This window comes from Hylobates moloch, unplaced genomic scaffold (assembly GCF_009828535.3).
Source record: "Hylobates moloch isolate HMO894 unplaced genomic scaffold, HMol_V3 SCAFFOLD_22, whole genome shotgun sequence".
NCBI lineage: Eukaryota > Metazoa > Chordata > Mammalia > Primates > Hylobatidae > Hylobates > Hylobates moloch.
This window is the reverse complement of record NW_026652297.1, coordinates 46886813-46906709: the sequence shown is the minus strand read 5'-3', so window position 1 is coordinate 46906709 and position 19897 is coordinate 46886813. Positions and strand designations below refer to the sequence as shown.

The 19897-nt window shown below is 50.2% G+C and overlaps 1 protein-coding gene across 4 annotated transcripts in view; it reads right to left on the bottom strand.

Annotated features, from left to right (window-relative positions):
• IKBKB (inhibitor of nuclear factor kappa B kinase subunit beta) overlaps positions 1 to 19897 on the bottom strand; it is a 61112-nt gene that overhangs the window by 31887 nt on the left and 9328 nt on the right. For 3 of the 4 annotated variants that reach the window (XR_004246151.2, XM_032143393.2, XM_058433309.1), the window contains exons 3-5: positions 12177 to 12271; positions 10622 to 10739; positions 7375 to 7444 (exon numbers count right to left, since the gene is read on the bottom strand). Coding sequence is in view for 3 of the 4 variants with exons in the window: in XM_032143393.2 (XP_031999284.1) it covers positions 7375 to 7444; positions 10622 to 10739; positions 12177 to 12271 (283 nt within the window). In the remaining variant the exon portion in view is untranslated. The remainder of the gene's footprint in view (positions 1 to 7374; positions 7445 to 10621; positions 10740 to 12176; positions 12272 to 19897) is intronic. The other variant, XM_032143394.2, reaches the window with a different exon arrangement.

The window sequence follows — 19897 nt, the reverse complement described above, 5'->3', positions numbered from 1 at the left end:
GTATATGCAGGAAAAACACAAAAACTAAGATAAATGACACAGTGCATTTCCACAGAGTGGGTCCACATGGCAGACTTGCCATAGGAAGATAACAGCCTCCTTCTCTCACCCTCCTCAGGAGCTGTGCTCCGGTGGTTACCCCAGCCTTTCCCTGGCTCATGAGGAAGGCACGAACACATAACTGAAGAACACTGACAATCCTGTGGGTCTTACTGATGAATCACAGCTCTGAATCACAGCCCTATGTATTTTTTTCAGATGACAAACCACAAACTGGGGAACAGATAAGAGCAGCTAGACTTCCGAGAAGAAAGCAGTTTTATAAGGGTGGGTCCATGAATCTCTATCACAAGTTTAGAGGGATGACTAAGATCCCTTCAGAACATTTTTGAGCTACATTCCATAGAGAACAGGTGGAAAGATAAATGGTCCAAAAGGCTGAGATAGACGTTAGAAAGGTACAAAGATGGCTGTCAACTGGCTGGTAATCCAAGTCACCGAGTGAGAAAGGCAACGGGATGTCCGTTCCCTTGGTAAAACCCACTGCCTGGGTCCTACTGTGCCAGCCACTTCAATGTTACTGGGCTTCCCAAAAAAAAAAAACAGACTGGAAGGCCAGCTGTGGATATGGGGAGAGAGAATGAGTCTGGCTAACGGTTACTTGGCTAAAATAGCCTTCGATTAATCAGTGGGGCAGCAAGGCAGTAACACTGGGTGCCAAGGCGAAAGTGCGACAACTTCACTAATTCACTCAGCGAGGCTCTATCGAGTGTCCACTATCTGCACACAATGGGAAACATGCCACTCAATCAAAGCCTTTTCCTAACTTCCTGCACAGTCTGGTCAACTGGCCCCAAACCCGGAAGTCAGCCCTCACTGCCAAGGCACAGACAGAAGTCACAGAGCAGTAATGGCAATACCAAGCGTCAAAGGAGCAAATGAGGTGACACGAGCAGAAGGACCCACAGAAAAATCCCCGTGGCCCCAGGCCAGGCAGTCCCCACAGAGGAGCAGGTCTGCAGCTGTGCCCAAAGGACGGGCAGGCTCAGGGTCTCTGGGAGGTGCAAGAACAGCTTCCACAAGGGGCAATGCATGCGAGGCCAGCAAGGGACTGACAGGTGGGTTTGGAATCATGCACGGAGGCTGGCGGGTAGGTTCTGCAGGTCACGTGCAGAGGCTGGCAGGTGGGTTCCGAGGATCATGCCCAGAAGCTGGCGGGTGGGTTCTGCGCGTCACACACAGAGGCTGGCAGGTGGGTTCTGTGGGTCATACACAGAGATTGGCAGGTGGGTTCTGAGGGTCACACTGGAGGCTGGCGGGTGGGTTCCAAGGGTCACGCACAGAGGTTGGCGGGTGGGTCCTGTGGGTCATGCCCAGGGCTGGCTGCCATGAGTGGGAGAAAGGTACGGTGAAGGGGCTGGGCCTTTATCTAAGAGCGGACTGTGATGGAAGTGCCCTTCCAAGACAGAAGGGTAGGTTAGCACACAGGGTTAAGGAGGCCAGGGAGGAGGTCGCTGCAGGGATTTGCTCTGACATTGAATCAGTGGAAGCAGCAGTCTGCAGCCTCCATAATGCAAGGCTATGAGCAGGAGCAGGGGCTGACTCTGAGAGACCAAGTTCGACACGGACACTCGGTCCTGGGCAGCGGGCAGAAAGCGGCACCATGACACAAGAGAGGGGATGGCAGGAGGGACCTGGCTGAAGAAGACGACCAGAGCTTCTACTGGAAGTGACTTTGGAAGAAAGACCTGGCGGACATGGATATGACTTTAGGATGAGTTCAGGGTTGAATTCTAGATTCTGGGAACAATATGGTGAGAAACAGGCCATAAGAACGGGCGGGCAAACAGAACGTCAAGGAGCAGTGGGCAGCCAGCGCAGGGGTAGGGAGGGAAGGACGGACAGGCGAACGCCGGGGCAGGCAGTGGAGATGAGACACAGAGCCTGTGGGAAGCAGTTAGGCCGCCAGCTGGGGGATGTCAGAGACGTCCTGGGGCCACCATCCTGAAAACCAGATTTCTGGACAGTGAAATGGAGTTGTTAGAGGGATACAGGGCCCTAGAGAGCACTCGGAGGTCCAAACTCCTCATCCTAAAGAAGGGGACACTGCGGCCACAACATTCCATGCCTCGCCCAAGGCTCTAGAGCTATAAAGTGGTGGAGCCATGACTGAGGGCCGGCTGTCTTCTCTCTCATTGTTACGGTATTTATTAACATGGTTACTTATGCTTTCCAAAAAGCTTTATGTGCAAATAATCTTTTGCTATAATCCACACTTCAGTCAGATGGATGCATTCAACGGAACCAGTCAGAAGATCCACAATGCTAGACAGTGCACCTGATGTGCAGTTCCTGGAATGGAGCTCCCTTCCCCAAAGCCAAATGTTTTCTCTGAAACCCTCTGTTCTTTAACGCTGAAGTCCTGGATGCCTGCTAGGAGCAGCTCCAGTAGGAACAGAGGTGGGGCTCAGAGAAGGAAGCAGGGACAGCAACAGAGGGGTGGGTTCCTGAAGGCCTGGAGCACAGGATGGTGTCACCACAGCAGAATGGCCACCTGCAGAATCCACGAAGGCTGATTCCAACCTAAGATCTGATAAGGCCCAGGCCTGTCCAGCAGAGCCACACCCCATCAGGCAGGAGAGAGCGCCACAGCCTGCACTGCAATCTTGAGTGCCCAGAATTTTGCGCCTCTGTTGATAAAATAAAACACACGCCAATGTTTTCCAAAGGATAATGAGCAAGACTGTTTAAACAGAGTCCACTCATATATAACTTCCTTGAGCTATTTTAGGGTCACATTATGCGGCAGTCCATATCATTTCCAGCTGCTCCACATGGGTCCCAGGTCTCCTATCAGCATGGAGTAATGGTCTGGCAGAAAAGTCCTCGCCAGGATGCAGGGGGCTCACCTCTGTGCCCGCCAGGCAGCTGCTCGTTCTTTTTTCTTTTTTTTTGGGACAGAGTCTCGCTCTTGTTGCCAGGCTGGAGTGCAATGGCATGATCTCGGCTCACTGCAATCTCTGCCTCCCAGGTTCAAGCGATTCTCCTGCCTCAGTCTCCTGAGTAGCTGGGACTACAGGCACACGCCATCGTGCCCAGATATTTTTGTATTTTTAGTAGAGATGGGGTTTCACCATGTTGGCCAGGCTGGTCTCAAACTCTTGACCTAAGGTGATCCACCTGCCTCGGCCTCCCACGGTGCTGAGATTCTAGGCATGAGCCACTGTGCCCAGCCATCTGCTCATTTCTCACAGGCACTCTGCAGCATCTTCTTGGGCAATTTAAAATGCAGTGGAAAAATCCTATCCTTGTCTGTGTCTTGACACTGTTCTGAGCGGGTGTCTCTGGGAGGTTAGCGGCACAGAAGAGAGTAGGGGCCAACAGTTTAATCCAGAAGAAGAGGCAATGAATCCGGACCCAGCGGTCAAGGGTGTGGCTCTGCCACTTATCTGAAGTCAACCTGGCAGAGAACAGCAGTGGCAACTCCAACAAAGGAAATGTGGGGCCAGCACTTGGAACAAACTGGAACAAAATATGCTCAGGAAATGTTCCAAAATACAAAAGAGCTGTTAGATGAACTCTGGCTCAGTCACCAGATCCTTGCAAAAAGAAATTTAATGGATTTAGAATACAAATCAGAAACAGTGATAAAAGTAAAATATGAGCTCATCAGTAGCCTCAAAAACAAAACCGGGGCTGCACTGAACCCAAAAGGTGGCGGGGACGGGAACAGGTCTGAGGAAGGCTGGCCTCTTCCAGGACGGGAGTCTCAGAAGGCACCCATCCATGTGGTTCCCTGGATCCAGCCTCAGGTCATGCCCTAAAGAAGGCACTGAAGGTTTCCAAAAGGGGAGGCCAAAAATCGAAATCCAGAGCGGGAAGGAAATGAGCAAGGAACTAACACTTGCTGACTGCACATTCTGCAGGAACAGAGCATTGTGCTAGGAGCTTTATTTATATCACCTCATTTTATTCCACAACAATTCTAACAAGGTGAATAACGCTCCCATTTTACCGCTAATAAAAGGGTATAAGTAACGTGCCCACGGTCACACTGCTAATAAGCAAAGGAGCTAGTATTGGACCTGGAGCTGTTCATGATGTGTGGACATTTGATTTAAAAAAAAAAACCTAGGTCCTTACTTAATTTCCTTTAGGATTTATTTGATTCATTTGACAATTTTTTTTTTTTTTTTTTTTTTTTTTTTTTTTTTTTTTTTTTTTTTTTTTTTTTTTTTTGAGATGGAGTTTCACTCTTATTGCCCAAGCTGGAGTGCAATGGTGCGATCTTGGCTCACTGCAACCTCTGCCTCCTGGGTTCAAGTGATACTCCTGCCTCAGCCCCCCGAGTAGCTGGGATTACAGGTATGCGCCACCCCACCTGGCTAATTTAGTTTTTTTTGTCTTTTTTGTACTTTTAGTAGAGACGGGGTTTCACCATGTTGGCCAGGCTGGCCTCGAACTCCTGACCTCGTGATCTGCCCACGTCGGCCTCCCAAAGTGCTGGGATTATAGGCGTGCGCCACCACGTCTGGCCTAATCTAGTATTTTTAGTAGAGATGGGGTTTCTCCATGTTGGTCAGGCTGGTCTCGAACTCCTGACCCCAGGTGACCCGCCTGCTTCCGCCTCCCAAAGTGCTGGGATTACAGGTGTGAGCCACCGCACCCAGCTCTCATTTGACAAATATTTATAGAGAAGCTTATATACTGCTATTCTAGATGCTGAAGATAAGCAGTGATTGAAGTTTGTGCCCTTAAGAAGTTTAACTGTAGTGTACTAGTTAGTACTTCAAAGTCAAATTATTTCCAACTCAGGGTCACAGAGAAGACAGACAGAGAATCAGCAACCTACAGAGTTTAATATTCACCTACCTATCTATAGGAGACCTGTAGCACATCAGCACTTAAGAACCTACCTGTTTTCATTATTCTAATTTATGTGTAACTTAAATACATACACACACACAATTTGAATAAAATAATATAAAAGCTACCACACAAGTCAATAGTAACTGAATTCAAAGTGGACCCAGACCAAAAGAATACGTAACCAGAGAGGTTCTGTGAGCATCAGCAGCAAAGCACCTGCAGAATAAACAACCATATGAGGAAGCTGAGAGTTATGTGCACTTGTGCCAATAATTTTTTTTTTCCCAAGACGGAGTCTCACTCTATCACCAGGCAGGAGTGCAATGGCGCAATCTTGGCTCACTGCAACCTCTCTGCCTCCTGGGTTCAAGCAGTTTTCTGCCTCAGCCTCCCGAGTAGCTGGGATTACAGGCGCCCGTCACCATGCCCAGCTAATTTTTGTGTTTTTAGTAGAGATGGGGTTTCACCATCTTGGCCAGGCTGGTCTTGAACTCCTGACCTTGTGATCCACCCGCCTCAGCCCCCCAAAGTGCTGGGATTGCAGGCGTGAGCCACCGCACCCGGCACTTGTGCCAGTAATTTAAAGACTTTTGGCCAGGCGCTGTGGCTCATGCCTGTAATCCCAGCACTTTGGGAAGCTGAGATGGGCAGATCCCTTGAGGTCAAGAGTTCGAGACCATCCTGGCCAACATGGTGAAACCCTGTCTCTACTAAAAATACAACAATTAGCCAGGTGTGGTGGCGTGCACCTGTAATCCCAGCTACTCAGGAGGCTCACAGAGGAGAATCGCTTGGACCCGGGAGGCAGAGGTTGCAGTGAGCTGAGGTCGCCTACTGCACTCCAGCCTGGGCAACAGAGTAAGCCACCATCTCAAAAAAAAAAAAGACTTTTGTAATAACTACTTGCTAAAGTCATCAATAGCCTAAGGAGTGAAAGAAAAATATCTGAGACAAAAACATCCAAAAAAAATAATAATAACTTGACAAAGCTTTAACCAAAGAGAAACAAAATGAAAATCACCCAAGAAAAGCAAGAGTGCTTTTCATAGCAAGACTGCTAACCTGCCTTCAACCCAATTCAACAGAGAACAAATGAAGAATCTGGCCACCGAGGTAAAAAATACAATCAAGTATGCCTCCAAGCAAAATGTGGATGGGTGAGCCTTGGGTCAGGGTGTCAAGAAAACAAGTGGAATTTCTAACTGATGGATTATGCTCTAGGTAGAGAGAAGAGACTCATGCGGGCCATGTGCAGGGGGTCCCTTGGGCCAGCACTAGGTGCTCACTCGAGTCAAATAAAACTAGTGTAATGTCAACTTATCCTCCATGTGAACTTCACCCAAAGGGACGAAGACACAGCATAGAGCAAGATGGGAATTTTCTGTGTCAGACTATTTGGATCTTAACCTTAAATATGTCATTGCCTGACTTTTCCCCTTCCTTTCCTTCTTGCTTCTCCTCTGGCAAAAGCAGCAGTCAGGAAGAGACCAGACCCACACTAGCAAGACAAAGTGTTGGACCATCAACCCTTCCAGGCCTTGGCTTAGAGAAGACAGCTTTACAAATGAGGGAGAATGTTAACATCTGGTGAACCAAGGGGAACGGTATGTGAGTTTTGCTGTACTACTCTTTTAACTTTTCTATATATTTGACAATTTTCCAAAAAAAGCTTGAGCAAACAAAAAGAAAAAATGTATATAGCTTTGAAAGGTTGAGGTAGGAGAGGGATGAAAATGGCATCATTCTCCAAATCTGGAGGCAAAGAGTCAAAGATAAATTCCGATAACTCTAAACCTTAGACACCAACTATCAACTTGCACCAACAACCTTGGAGATTATTTAAAAAAAAAAAAAAAAGCCCTGAGCAAGTTCCTCTCCCTTGTGACGTCTGTCTCCCCAGGCTGGGGCCAGGTGCTGACCTTCAGCGCCCAGCCCTCAGACCCCTCCTGAGTGGGCGCCAGGGTCTAGGAGGCTCCACTGGCCTCTGCAGGCTGAGGTTACTCTTCTCCATGAATGGCCAGGTTGGCCTTCTCAGAGGGTGCCGCAGATGCCCTCATTTGGGGACACCAACAGTATTCAAGGGATTAAACAAGGACAGTTTTTCCTACGCCTCTCATTGGCAAAGAACTGCCAACGTGGGAGTGGAAAAATTCACTGCCAAGGGACAAAACTCATTCGAATGACAACTTATTCCAGCGCCGGCCATTCCAGGAAAGGAGGGAGGGGAGCTTTATAATGGGAAAGGAAATCTGTTATTCCCTATACATCATAATTCACCTGATGAGTTAATCAGGAAGGAAGGGAAACCTATTTGAGTTCAGCGTCTGTCTGGCTGACTCCTTGTTGACCTCCCTACTCCACCAGGGTCCCCCCTCCTGGGGCTCCCATTCCCCTTCCACAGAGACCAAAGGATTGAAGTGTCTGCCTGCAGTGCTCTGCAGGGACTCACAGGGGCACCACACTCTCCCTGAAGGACACAGCCTGACTTCCGGGGCTGGGATTTACCAATGTCACTCAGCAAGGTGAGGATGGCGCCTTCCCGCAGACCACAGCAGTTCTCAAACTGATTCAGGTACTGTCAAGAAAGTGAGAAGCAGCATCAGAGCTGGTGGTCACAAACCACTGGAAATCCACACGTGTCTCTTACCAGCCCATGTGACCAGAGTGCTGACCCTGGGCCCTGGTCTTTAGGGGACCTGCTTTTGAGGAAGCCGGGGCAGCAGGACTAACAAGGATTGGCCGGAGGAGGAGGAGGAGGAGGAAGCAGTCCTGACCACCCCAGGGCTCTCACATCCTCACTGCAAGGGGCCTCTGGGGTGAGTAAAGTTCTATTCTCGCCAGCTGCTGCAGTTCTGAGCAAGGCAGGCTGAAGTCTAAGCACAGGAAATAGGAATTCTCTGTGCATGAGAGTCCTAGAGACGGGCCAGGCTGGGAGGGCATCACTGGAAACCACCCTCCGACTACCGCCCTGCCATCTCCTAGCCATGTGGGTGATGGTAACAGTAGAGAACAGTTACTGAGCACTTACTACGTGCCAGGGGCTGGAAGAGCTCTGCAAGGATTAGCTCGGCAAAGCCTTCCCTGCGTGACCTTCATTTAATACTAACCACCACCACTGAGTAAGTACGGGTGGAATCCCCATGTTGGAGGAGGAAACTGAGGTTATACGGTCGGATACCTGTCAGCTCACACAGCTGTGAGAGGGCAGTGCTGGAATGCGGCGCCAGGTCAATCTGAAACTCAAGCCCAAGCCCTTAATCCCCTGCCTTCCTGGCCTCCTCGACTGTCAAGAGGCTCCGTGTGCTGCTGGGAGCTGGCCTCCGAGGAGTGTGGAGAGAGGAGCTTCCCATCTGAGCCTCACCGTTGGAATTCACGTCATATTCATAAACACTCAAGAGTCTGTTTACGTACCCAGCATGTAGACTTTTAACATCGACTCTTACATGTCCCCATGTGCTGGCCAAGCCTGCCTCTCCGTGCTCACAGGTGTATTATAGATTTGAACTTTTTAGAGGGAACAAAGGAAACAACAGATAACAAGACACTGGGCAACAGTGTCCTCCCCCAACCCCGCTGGGTGACAGCAAGGACAGGGGTCCCTTAGGATGCGAGCCCTTCCTGCCTCCCCCTCAATTATCCTGCAACCCAGGCCAGGCCAGTCATGTTAAACTTTCCATCTCTTCTTCCCTGGCTCGTTGGCTCTTTGCCACCTAAAAGACCAAGTCTAAAAGCCTCTGCCTCACTTCAGAGCCCTCTGTAATCTGGCCACATCCCACCTACTTCCAGGCTGCCCTCTGAGAAGTCTCCACTTGACTACAACATGGCTTTATCTCTACACAGCTGCAGTTAGTAATGGGTGACTGTCAAAGGTTAGAAAAATAAGGAGAAAATCGAAGTGCTGTTGAGTTCCCCCATCTCTCATTGTGGGTCATGCCAAGGGCTGTGTTCATATCCTGCTGTGAGTGCCACTCCCAGGACATGCCTATCTCCAGGGAGAGCCACTCCGGCAGGCCAAGCCCCACGGAAAGTTTTATTTTATTTTATTTATCTGTCTCTTTCTTCTGAGACAGGATTATCTTTTTTCTTGAGACTGAGTCTTGCTCTGTCACCCAGGCTGGCATGCAGTGGCGCAATCATAGCTCACCGTAGCCTCAACCTCCCAGGCTCAAGCCATCCTCCCACCCCAGCCTCCAAAGTAGTAGGGACCACAAGCACACGCCACCACACCTGGCTAATTTTTCATTTTTTATTTTTTGAGGAGACAGGGCCTTGGTATGTTGCCCAGGCTAGTCTCAAACTCCTGGCCTCAAGCTATCCTCCTGTCTCAGCTTCCCAAAGTGGAAAAAAAAAATTTTTTAAGAGGCACAAAGGCCTGGAGGAACAGTGAGAACAGCACCTGAAGTGTGTCTGGGAATGGCCACTGAACAGGAATAAACGTCTGGGCTCCCACCCCCACTATTGTGACCCTTCCAGACTGAAGAGGTGCACTCGCAGAACAACCGACCTCTTTTTCAATTAAAATAAAAATTGTTTTTGGCTGGGCGCAGTGGCTCACACCTGTAATCCCAGCACTTTGGGAGGCTGAGGTGGGCGATCATTTGAGGTCAGGAGTTCGAGACCAGCCTGGCTGATGTGGCAAGACCCTGCCTCTACTAAAAATACAAAAATTAGTCACGCCTGGGGGCAGGTGCCTATAATCCCAGCTACTCGGGAGGCTGAGGCAGGAGAATCACTTGGACCCAGGAGGCGGAGGTTGCAGTGAGCCGAGATCACGCCACTGCACTCCAGCCTGGGCAATAGAGCGAGACTGTGTCTCCAAAAAAAAAAAAAAAAAAAAATTATTTTGTTCAGAGCTTCCAGTTTTCATAATGTTATATGGCCTTATTCAGTCTCAGAGATGGAGAGGTGGCCTGTGGCTGGGTCTGTGTGGGCTGGGACCTAGGCTCTGCTGCTACAGCTGTGTGAGGCCCAACCTCTCTGGGCCGTGACATCCACCTGTCATGTGGGAACCATACCTGTGCACCCATGTGTGAGCTTTTGGAAATCGAATGAGGTAACATGTACTAGCAGGCTGTGTGGTACTGTCATAGGGAACAATGGGGAGGAGGGCACCCAACTGCCCCTGAGACCAGGAGGGGCTGCCATCCACCCACCAGAAGTGAACATTCTAGGGAAGAGGAGGTGGTGGGGTGAGAAGGTGGAGAGTACAGCCCCACAGATGAGTCCAGGTGGGTCAGGTGGGTAGGATGGATTGGGGTGGGTCTGCAGCCCTGGCCCAGCTCTCTGATCATGAATCCTGCTCCCTCTCTGCTATGCTCCCTGTCCCCGTGTGTGGTGCTGTCCCATCTCTGGAATAAAATCCCTCCTAATAAGGAGAGCAGTGGCGCTGGCACCAAAGGCCTAACGTGGCCCTAACATGCCCAGGGAGGAAGCATTTGTTTTGGAACTCGCCCAGTCCTTCCCCACGCCCAGACCTGTGATGAGTTTTCCTTGTCATTGGAGTAATCCCAGCAGAGTGTGCAGCACACCCTTCCCCCTTCCCTGGTGTTCTCGGAAGCGCCTCTGACTCACACACACACCAGCCCCAGGTGGGCAGGGAACAGAGGATCTGAGAGGTAAAGCAGCCCTGCTGGAGTCGCTGGGGCTCCCCAAGCTTCCTGATGATGACAGAAGTGAAAGGTCTCCCCATCCCCCTTCCTGGTGTCCCACCTGCCCAGACAGGCTGTGCACCTGGCAGCCACGGGAGCCTCACCTTCCGGAGATCCCCTCCTTGGCAGTACTCCATGGCCAGCAGGGGCAGGTCATTGGGCGCCAAGTTCTGCATCCCCTCAGGGACATCTCGGGCAGCCACCACATTGGGGTGGGTCAGCCTAGGAAGGAGGAAAACCGATGAGAGCAGAGCCAGGCTCCTGCCCAGACCCATCCCCACCACCCCCACCACCCCCACCAGGTCTCAGCAACAAAGGCCCAGGATAACCCAGGGCTTCGAAACAGAGGAAGATAGAGCCCAGGACGGGTGGCCAACTGCAATGCCCAGGTCAGTGGCGCTCACCCAGCCCCATTCACGGCACCAGAACTCAGACCCTGAGGGCGCACTGCGTGTAACTTCAGTTTTTTGTGCACGCCATATCCCAAGTCCTCATCGTGCTGCCAAACTGCTCCTATGAGGACCTTCCAATCTCATGCCCTCCACATGGGCAGGATGTGTCACACATGCAAGCAGGCAAACAAGGTGGTGCCTGCTCTTTTTGTTTTCATATTTTTTTCTTTTCTCTGTTTATTTTTCGGCAGGTTGGTTCACGCACACACATCACCCCAAGGGGGGCACACAGAGAAGGGTCTGAGAAGGAACTCATGTAACCAAATGGAATCTGACATAACCAAATGGCACCTCCTCTTTTTAAGAGGCTGGCAGAGGAGCCCCTGCTTGGTGTCCTCCTTACTGGCTCTTTCGGAGCCCACCTCACGCCTCGCTAGCTAGGGGGTCAGCAGCCACCGGGCAGATGGACAGCCCCGTCTCCACACTAGAGGAATAAATGTCAGCCACAGCATGACAGCAGAGAACGGTCACATACCACCTTGGAACTGGAAATATAGGAGGAAAGAAGGCTTTTTTTGCTGACAAAAGAAAAGTCACTGTGATAACTGTGTTAACTTATTTAATACAATGAAATTGATGAAAAGCCCTTAACAAGGCCCAGTGTGGACTTTAACTGCTCTTCCTCTGGCGTCTTCAGAAGCAGCAGAGTCACCGTGGAGACTGCCAGGCTGGCGCCCTGATGGAGGGGCAGACATTTAAGACTCTCCTCTCTTTTTTTTAGACAGGGTCTTGCTCTGTTGCCCAGGCTGGAGTGCAGTGGCTTGATCTCGGCTCACTGCAAGCTCCGCCTCCTGGGTTCATGCCATTCTCCTGCCTCAGTCTCCCAAGTGGCTGAGACTACAGGTGCCCACCACCATGCCCAGCTAATTTTTTGTATTTTTAGTAGAGACGGGGTTTCCTTGTCATTGGAGTAATCCCAGCACAGTGTGCAGCACGCCTTCCCCCTTCCCTGGTGTTCTCTGTAGCTGGGACTACAGGCACCCACCACCATGCCCAGCTAATTTTTTGTATTTTTAGTAGAGACGGGGTTTCACCATGTTAGCCAGGATGGTCTCAATCTCCTGCCCTCGTGATCCACCTGCCTTGGCCTCCCAAAGTGCTGGGATTATAGGTGTGAGCCACTGCGCCCAGCAAGACTCTCCTTTCTAGACACACCGGGGGCTGCTGCTCCAGCTTTCCCTTGGGTCCCTGTGCACGAGGCCCTCACCTTCTCATGATCTGGATCTCCAGGCACCACCGCTCTCGGTTCCGGGGACTGAGCTCCTGCCGGCACTGCTTGATGGCAATCTGCTCACCTGTTTCCTACAGAAACAGCACAGTGGGGACCAGCAGAGCGAGCTGCAGGCTAAATCCCACGCTGTCTGCTGCACGGGAGGGGTCTCCAGGCCCCAGGAGTCACCTGCAATCACCTCCTGGTGCTCCGAGGTCACATGTGTACCCCGATCGACAGCCACGTAGCACCTGCCCTTTGGGCTGTCTCCTTACCACCCCACCTCTCACCCAACCTCTCCAGCCTCATTTCTTTCTCTTTTTTTTTTTTTTGTTTGAGATGGAGTCTTGCTCTGTCACCCAGGCTGAAGTGCACTGGCACAATAGCTCACTGCAACCTCCACATCCCGTGTTCAAGTGATTCTTGTGCCTCAGCCTCCTGAGTAGCTGGGATTACAGGCATGTGCAATCACGCCTGGCAAATTTTTGTATCTTTAGTAGAGACAGGGTTTCACCATGTTGGTGAGGCTGTTCTTGAATTCCTGACCTCAAGTGATCTGCCCGCCTCGCCCTCTCAATGTGCTGGGATTACAGACGTGAGCCACTGCACCCAACCTCTCCCACCTCATTTCTATCCATCCAGAGCCTACAGAGCCTTCAAGGCCCTTCTCCATTCCCAGCTCCGCCATGAAACCTCTGCTGACCATTCCTGCCCAGAGAGGTTTCTCTGTCCGAACCCCAGCTGCTGCTGTATTAGGCTGACCCATGGGACACTGCTGATAATTGACCACACTGACCTACAAAAATGGCACCTGCATGTGGTTCAACCTAATAGTGAACACCACATTGAGCGTCTTCATTGTTTCATGTGAGAGTTCTCTCCTTTCAGAGAGAACGCAAGCATAATATAGCAGACAAAACACTGGCTGGTTCAAATTCCAACTGTGCCATTTACTAGCTATGTGACCTTGGGTAAACCACTTGGTCTGACTCCGTTTCTTCTGTAAAATGGGAATACTGACACCCATCTTTCAGGGCTTGAAAACAAGCCTCTAGCAGGTATTAGTAACCCTGCAGAGCAGGGAACCCAGGTCATCCGAGTACTCCTGTTTAACATCCTACAGAGATTGGCTCCCATCTGCATTTCCAGCCACTCTTCCCACGACACTGCAGCCAGACGGCCCCACCCACCCTGGCACTTGGCCCTGCTCCTCTACACTTGCCAGCACAGGTGCATGGGCACCACGGTCTGCCGAGCTCAAGAGGGTCTCACCCTCTGCTATACTCCTGTAACAGGTAATTCCTTCAGTGCACATGCCAAAGAGTTACTTTCTGCAGAGTAACGGGCTGTTTTCTCTTCTCTTTGTTAAATTATAGACTTGTCCATCTTCATGGGCTTTAACCTGTACCGAGGTAACCAGCACCATCCTCAGCGGTGGCTCCTCCAGCTGGTGAATCATGAGCTGAGCCACTGGCTCCTGGCGGCCTCCCCTATTCTCCCTGGTGCATGAGTGAGGACACTGGAGATGGGCAGGCCCTGAGGCTGTGGCACGGGCAGCAGAGAGAGCGGCTCTGGCCTCGGGCACTCCAGCTGCCACAAGGGAGTCACCACTGCACCACTGTCACCTCTTTTGGCCGTGGCGGGGGGGGGGGGTTCCAAGACAACTGCAGGGCAGCAGCTACCCCAGGCAGCAGCTCCCGGAGCCCCAGCCTGAGAGCCGATCCTGCCACCGCTAAACAAGCTGACCTGCACCAACATCCTGCACCTCCTGTGTACCTCCAGCATGAAACTCCCTACCCGCACACACACCTGGGCAAGAGACGCACCTGCAGGGTGGCACAGGGCACCCAGCAGTAGGAGAAGATTTCACAATTGTACCAGACTCTACTGTGGCTCACTTGAAGGATGTCCTAGAGGCCCTGTTAGGCCAATTTCTGTTTTCTCAGTTTATGAAGATACAAACTGAAAAGAATCATAAATCTTGTAAGTGAGCAACAGACATGGTACTGAATGGGACTTAAAAAGACACACAGATCAGCCTGGGCAACGTGGAAAAACCCCATCTCTACAAAAAAAATGCAAAAATTAGCCAGGTGTGGTGCCATGCACCTGTAGTCTTAGCCACTCAGGAGGCTGAGGTGGGAGGATTGCTTAAGCCCAAGAGGCAGAGGTTGCAGGAGATCTGGGTAACAGAGTAAGACCCTGTTTCAAAAAAAAAAAAAGACACACAGAGGACTGTGGCAAGGCCTCCCAGTGTGGCTGTTCCCACGGCACTCAAGCCACCTCAGTCTCACAGTTACCAAACTGGCCAGGATCCCTGCAGGAACAAGGACCCTCACAGCAAGAAAAGGAAAAATGGAAACTTCCACATACACCAGAAGCTGTCTAATAAGACCAGTGAGTCACTGACCAATAAACCAATCCTTAACACCGACACCAAGAACCAAAAGCTTCAGAAAAAAAGGTGGAAATGGAACAGTAGACTCCATGCCAGAAAGGAGGTACTGTTAACACCTCTAAAATACTCTCAGAAGCTGCTTTCATCAAAGCCCAATACCACTTTGGCTAAGCTTTCCATCAGATGGTGACCTTGCATGCCTACTTTTTTTTTTTTAACAGCTCTATTGAGAATAATTCATGCACCATACGATTCATCCAAGAGTTGTTAGACCAAAACCACGGCGCACTTTAGAACATGTTTGCCATCCCACAAAGAAACCCCACACCCATCAGCAGCCACTCCCTACTCCCCTTGAGCCCCTCTAGTCCTAGGCAACCACCCACCTCTTTCTGTCTCTACGGATTAGCCTGTCCTGGATGTTTCATATAAATGGAATCATATATCATGTGGCCTTTTGTGACAGGCTTCTTTCCCTGAGCACTGTTTCCAAGGTTCACCCATGGTGCAGCCACAAGCTTACGTCTGTGACTACGGGAGACCCCCTCAGTCCAGTCTGCAGCAGTAGGCATGGGCATCCAGGTTCTGCCCTAAGTATGCTTCTCATTCTCTTTGTCTAGTAGAACCCTGATCTTTGGCCTAGATTCTGAGGCGCTCTCTGAACAAGAGCTGACCTCTCTCAACAACTGTAAACTCTGTTGCTATTTTTTCTTTTTAGAGACAGGGTCTCACTCTGTTGCCCAGGCTGCAGTGCAGTGGAGTGATCATAGCTCACTGCTACCTAAAACTCCTTGGCTCAAGCGATCCTCCCACCTCAGCTTCAAGTAGCTGGGATTACAAGCATGGTCATTGTGTCCAGCTAATTTTTTTTTATTTGTATTTTATTTTTGTAGAGATGGAGTCTCACTATGTTGCCCAGGCTGGTCTCAAACTCCTGGCCCCAAGTGGTCCTCCTACCTCAGCATCTCTAAGAACTGGGATTACAGGCCTAAGCCCCTGCACCCGGCCACCTTGTTGCTATCAAACTGATTAGTACAGTGGTACAAACCATGGTGGACACAAGTCTATTTCAAGCTTTTCAAGAATTAGGGAATGTGTCAAAAGAATAACATTTCTGGCCAGCCATGGTGGCTCATGCCTGCAATCCCAGAAATTTGGGAGGCCCAGGCAGGTGGATCACCTGAGGTCAGGAGTTCGAGACCAGCCTGGCCAACATGGTGAAACCCCATCTCTACTAAAAATAAAAAATTAGCTGGGTGCAATGGTGGGTGCCTGTAATCCTAGCTACTTGGGAGGCTGAGGCAGGAGAATTGCTTGAACCCAGGTGTCAGAGGTTGCAGTGAACCGAGATCGTGCCACTGCACTCCAGCCTGGGTGACAGAGTGAGACTCTGTCTCAAAAAAAAAAAAAAAGAATAACGTTTCTTTAATTGATGTGCAGACCATGTTACACCTTCCTGTACCTCCCGATTCCTGGTCTGTTCTCAGGCTGACATGAATTTGGTTTCAGGTTTCACTTCCCCACAGTGCTCAGACTCATTTTTGCCCAGTTCTGTGGTAGCTTCATCCACAGCAGCTCTGCCTGACGATATCTGCTATGGTTTAAGTGTCCACAGTTTTCCATAATTCAATGAAAGCCAATTCCCGTTGTAGCAGTATCACCTCAGTATTTTTCTTTTTCTTTTTTTTTGTTTTTGTTTTTGAGATGGAGTCTCGCTCTGTCGCCCAGGCTGGAGTGCAGTGGCATGACCTCGGCTCACTGCAAGCTCCGCCTCCCGGGTTCATGCCATTCTCCTGCCTCAGCGTCCTTAGTAGCTGGGACTACAGGCACCCAACACCACGCCCAGCTAATTTTTTGTATTTTAGTAGAGATGGGGTTTCACCGTGTTAGCCACGATGGTCTCCATCTCCTGACCTCGTGATCCGCCCATCTCGGCCTCCCAAAGTGCTGGGATTACAGGTGTGAGCCACTGTGCCAGGACGTCACCTCAGTATTAAGGGGCAATTCGGCCACAATGGCTCTGCATCCCAGGTGGGACTGATGGTTATAAAAGGACAATTTTGGCCCCTTTTGTCTCTTGCCCTTTCGCCTTCACCCTGTGATGATGCCTTGACCTTGGACTTCATAGCCTCTAGGACTATGAGAAATAAAATCATTATAAATTACTCATTCTCAGCTACTCTGTGATAGCAGCACTGAGCCGACTGAGACACTGCTACAGACACTTGCCTCCAGTTAGGTGGAGTTTGCAGAGGAGCTCAGACGTGGGGAACGCAGGATTCCACAAACAGAGACCGATGGCCCTGCTGCAGCGTGAGGTTCCATTGCCAAGAGCATCTATCCACCTCCATCCACCCTGCAACATTTCTATGGACAGTATTCCAAGCAATGGTTTAGCCAAAGAGACTGTAACTCATGGTTCGTTACCTCAGAATGACTGAGACTAAACCAAGATACTGAAAAATCTTCAGCAACGTAACTTCAATACACAGAAGAGTGCACTTGTTTTCTATTGCTGCTGTAATAAATTACCACAAATTGGTGGCTTAAAATAACACACTTTATTTCCTTGCAGTTCTATCTGCTGAAGCCTGACGTGGGTCTCCCTGAGCTAAGATGTTGGTGGGGCTACGCTCCATCCAGAGGCTCTAGGGGAGAGTCCGTTTCCCTACTTTTCCTTCTGCATCTTCTAGAAGTGCCACTTTCTTCAGCTCGTGGCCCCTTAGCCCATCCTGGTGTCAGCCATGGCCCGCCATCTTCCTCACATGCATCGGCTAACACTGGCTCCGCTGCCTCCTTCTCCCATGTTTAAGAACCCTTGGGATTACACTGGGACCCCCAGGGAAGCCAGGCCCATCTCCCCATCTAAGGTCAGCTGATTAGAAAACTTAATTTCATCTGCAACCTTAATTTCCCTTTGCCATACTGCCCCACCCAGTCATAGGTTCAGGGATTAGGATGCAGATTTCTTGGTGGGGTTGGGGTGGATTATTCTACCTACCACAAATGAAACAGGACAGATCACTAGATCCAAAAAGTAGATTAGATGACTCAGTTTATTACGCGATTTTAGGTAATCTGTCTAGCTACAAATTGGATAACTGCAGTCTTTTGCCCAACACAAACACTGGACCTGATACACAGCTGTCACTTGGCCCAACCCAGAATCAGGAAGAGATTCTGATACTGAAGACTTGATATTGGTCTTAAATATCCAAATGCAAACTAAAAAGACTGAACTCAGCAATGTGAACACTGAACAAGTCTTGAAATAACTGGGCATAGAGACCAAAACTAACTTTCTACTCACAGACAGCTCAGCTTTGCCCTAGAGTTGAGGCGAAATCCTAACTTCCTGGGCCTAGGAAGGTCTGCTGTAGATACAGACATACTTAAGCTTTTCCTAACACAGTGGCTTTCATCTGCCTCTAGGAAGTATTCTGAAATATTCCCAGTTTTTCCATGAGTAATGTTTCATTTGAAACAGAAATGCAAACAGAATGACTTTGTTACTAAAAACATACCTGCTCTAGAAAGCGAAATTCAATTAAAACAGCACAGAAACAGGCTATGATCACTGGTTCTGAAACCCCAGGGAGTTCGTTCTTCACTAGCAGTGGAACTCGAACACATGTAAGGTAAGAAGGATGGCTTATTTTATTTTTCCTGGAATCTACTGAGTCTTAGCTTAGTTCTGTGGAAACCCAGACTAGGCCTGAGCCATCTCAGTACCCAACTTCTGGTACATGAACTCCTCGTGAAGGACAAAACTTAAAACTGCTTTGTGGCTGGGCGTGGTGGCTCACACCTATAATCCCAGCACTTTGGGAGACCAAGGCAGGTGGATCACTGGGCCTGGGGGTTTGAGACCAGCCTGGAAAACATGGCAAGACTCTTTCTCTACTAAAAATATTTTTTAAAACTAGCCAGGCATAGTAGTAGATGCCTGTAGTCCCAGCTACTTGGGAGGCTGAGGTGGGAGAATCTCCTGAGCCTGGGAAGTCAAGGCTGGGCAATAGAGCGAGACCTGTGTTGAGCTGTGATCGCGCTGCTGCACTCCAGCCTGGGCTACTGGAGTGAGACCCTGTCTCAAAAAATAAACACACACAAAACAACAAAAAACTGGTCTGTATTTTGAGAAAAGGGAGAAAGGGTCCCCCGTATGTCCAGATTGAATGTAGTGATTATGAAGGTCCTCAGGGTTTGCAATTCCTTGCCTTTGATGCATGTAAACATAAAACTTGTGTATAAGCATGTGTGTCATAAGGTGTAAAAAAGGCAGAAGGGGAGCACATCCTCAGACCAAAAGGTGCCTGGCAGATGCAAGCTGAAGACCAGTCACAGGAGAAACAAAAGGGGCCCAGCTTCCTCAAGTTCGCCTCTTCCAGTGACTCAGGGGAAACTCACAGAGGCCAAGAGCTACGTTTATACCCTTAGCGCAGAAAGCCCAGTGTCCCGTTATCATGGCAAGTGTCCAACCAGGCCACTGTGGACATGGGGGCAATTAGTAACAACCTCCTCCTCTTTCTCAGACCCCGCCCCCTGAGATAAGTGCTTCAGAAAGGAGGCACAGGGACCAGAGAGACTGGGCAGGAGGACCCAGGGCTGGGAGCCAAAAGGTCCGGGATCCGGCTGCAGTTTCACCCCTGGCTCAGCAGGTGACTGGACACATCCTGGGCCCCAGCATCGCCTGGTCTACGCTAAGAGGGCCATGACTTCTTCACCCTACTCCTTACAGTGCAGACCCCCAATGGGCACAGGGGCCTCCCGCCTCACCCACAGGAGCCAGGCACTCGAGCTCAGGAGACTCGAGCAGGTCCAGGTGTAACTCCCTCCCCCACCGCCTGGTAAAGGTGCGATAGGAGCCCATGGTATAAGCATCTGGGTCCTTATTCATAAGATGGGGATGGCTCCATCCGCTCCAGGGATGTCAGCTAAAATGAAACACAGAATCTGACCACAGGAAGCTGGGAATAAACAACCACAGCCTCACTTCCTTTTCTGGCCCCGTGGAGATGCTGCTCTGCCCACTTGAGTCGGCTTCTGTCTTCCTGCCAGGCCCTCGAAAGTGTACCTCCTTTCCAGATCCTGCTAAAGCTCCATTCACCCCAAGAAGCCTCCCTTCCCCAGCATTCAGAAGAGATCATGCGGACAGGGAACCCAGCTGGGCTGCCACATGATGCCCTGGAGAAATGGCAGCCACTGTTATCCATGCAGTTTGGTGCTTGGATTTAGACTCACTTAATGCATTCCTGAATGCTCCCTGGATCACTGTGATCAGAGAGTAAGCACACGAAGGGCAGGGCCCCTTTTTTCCTGT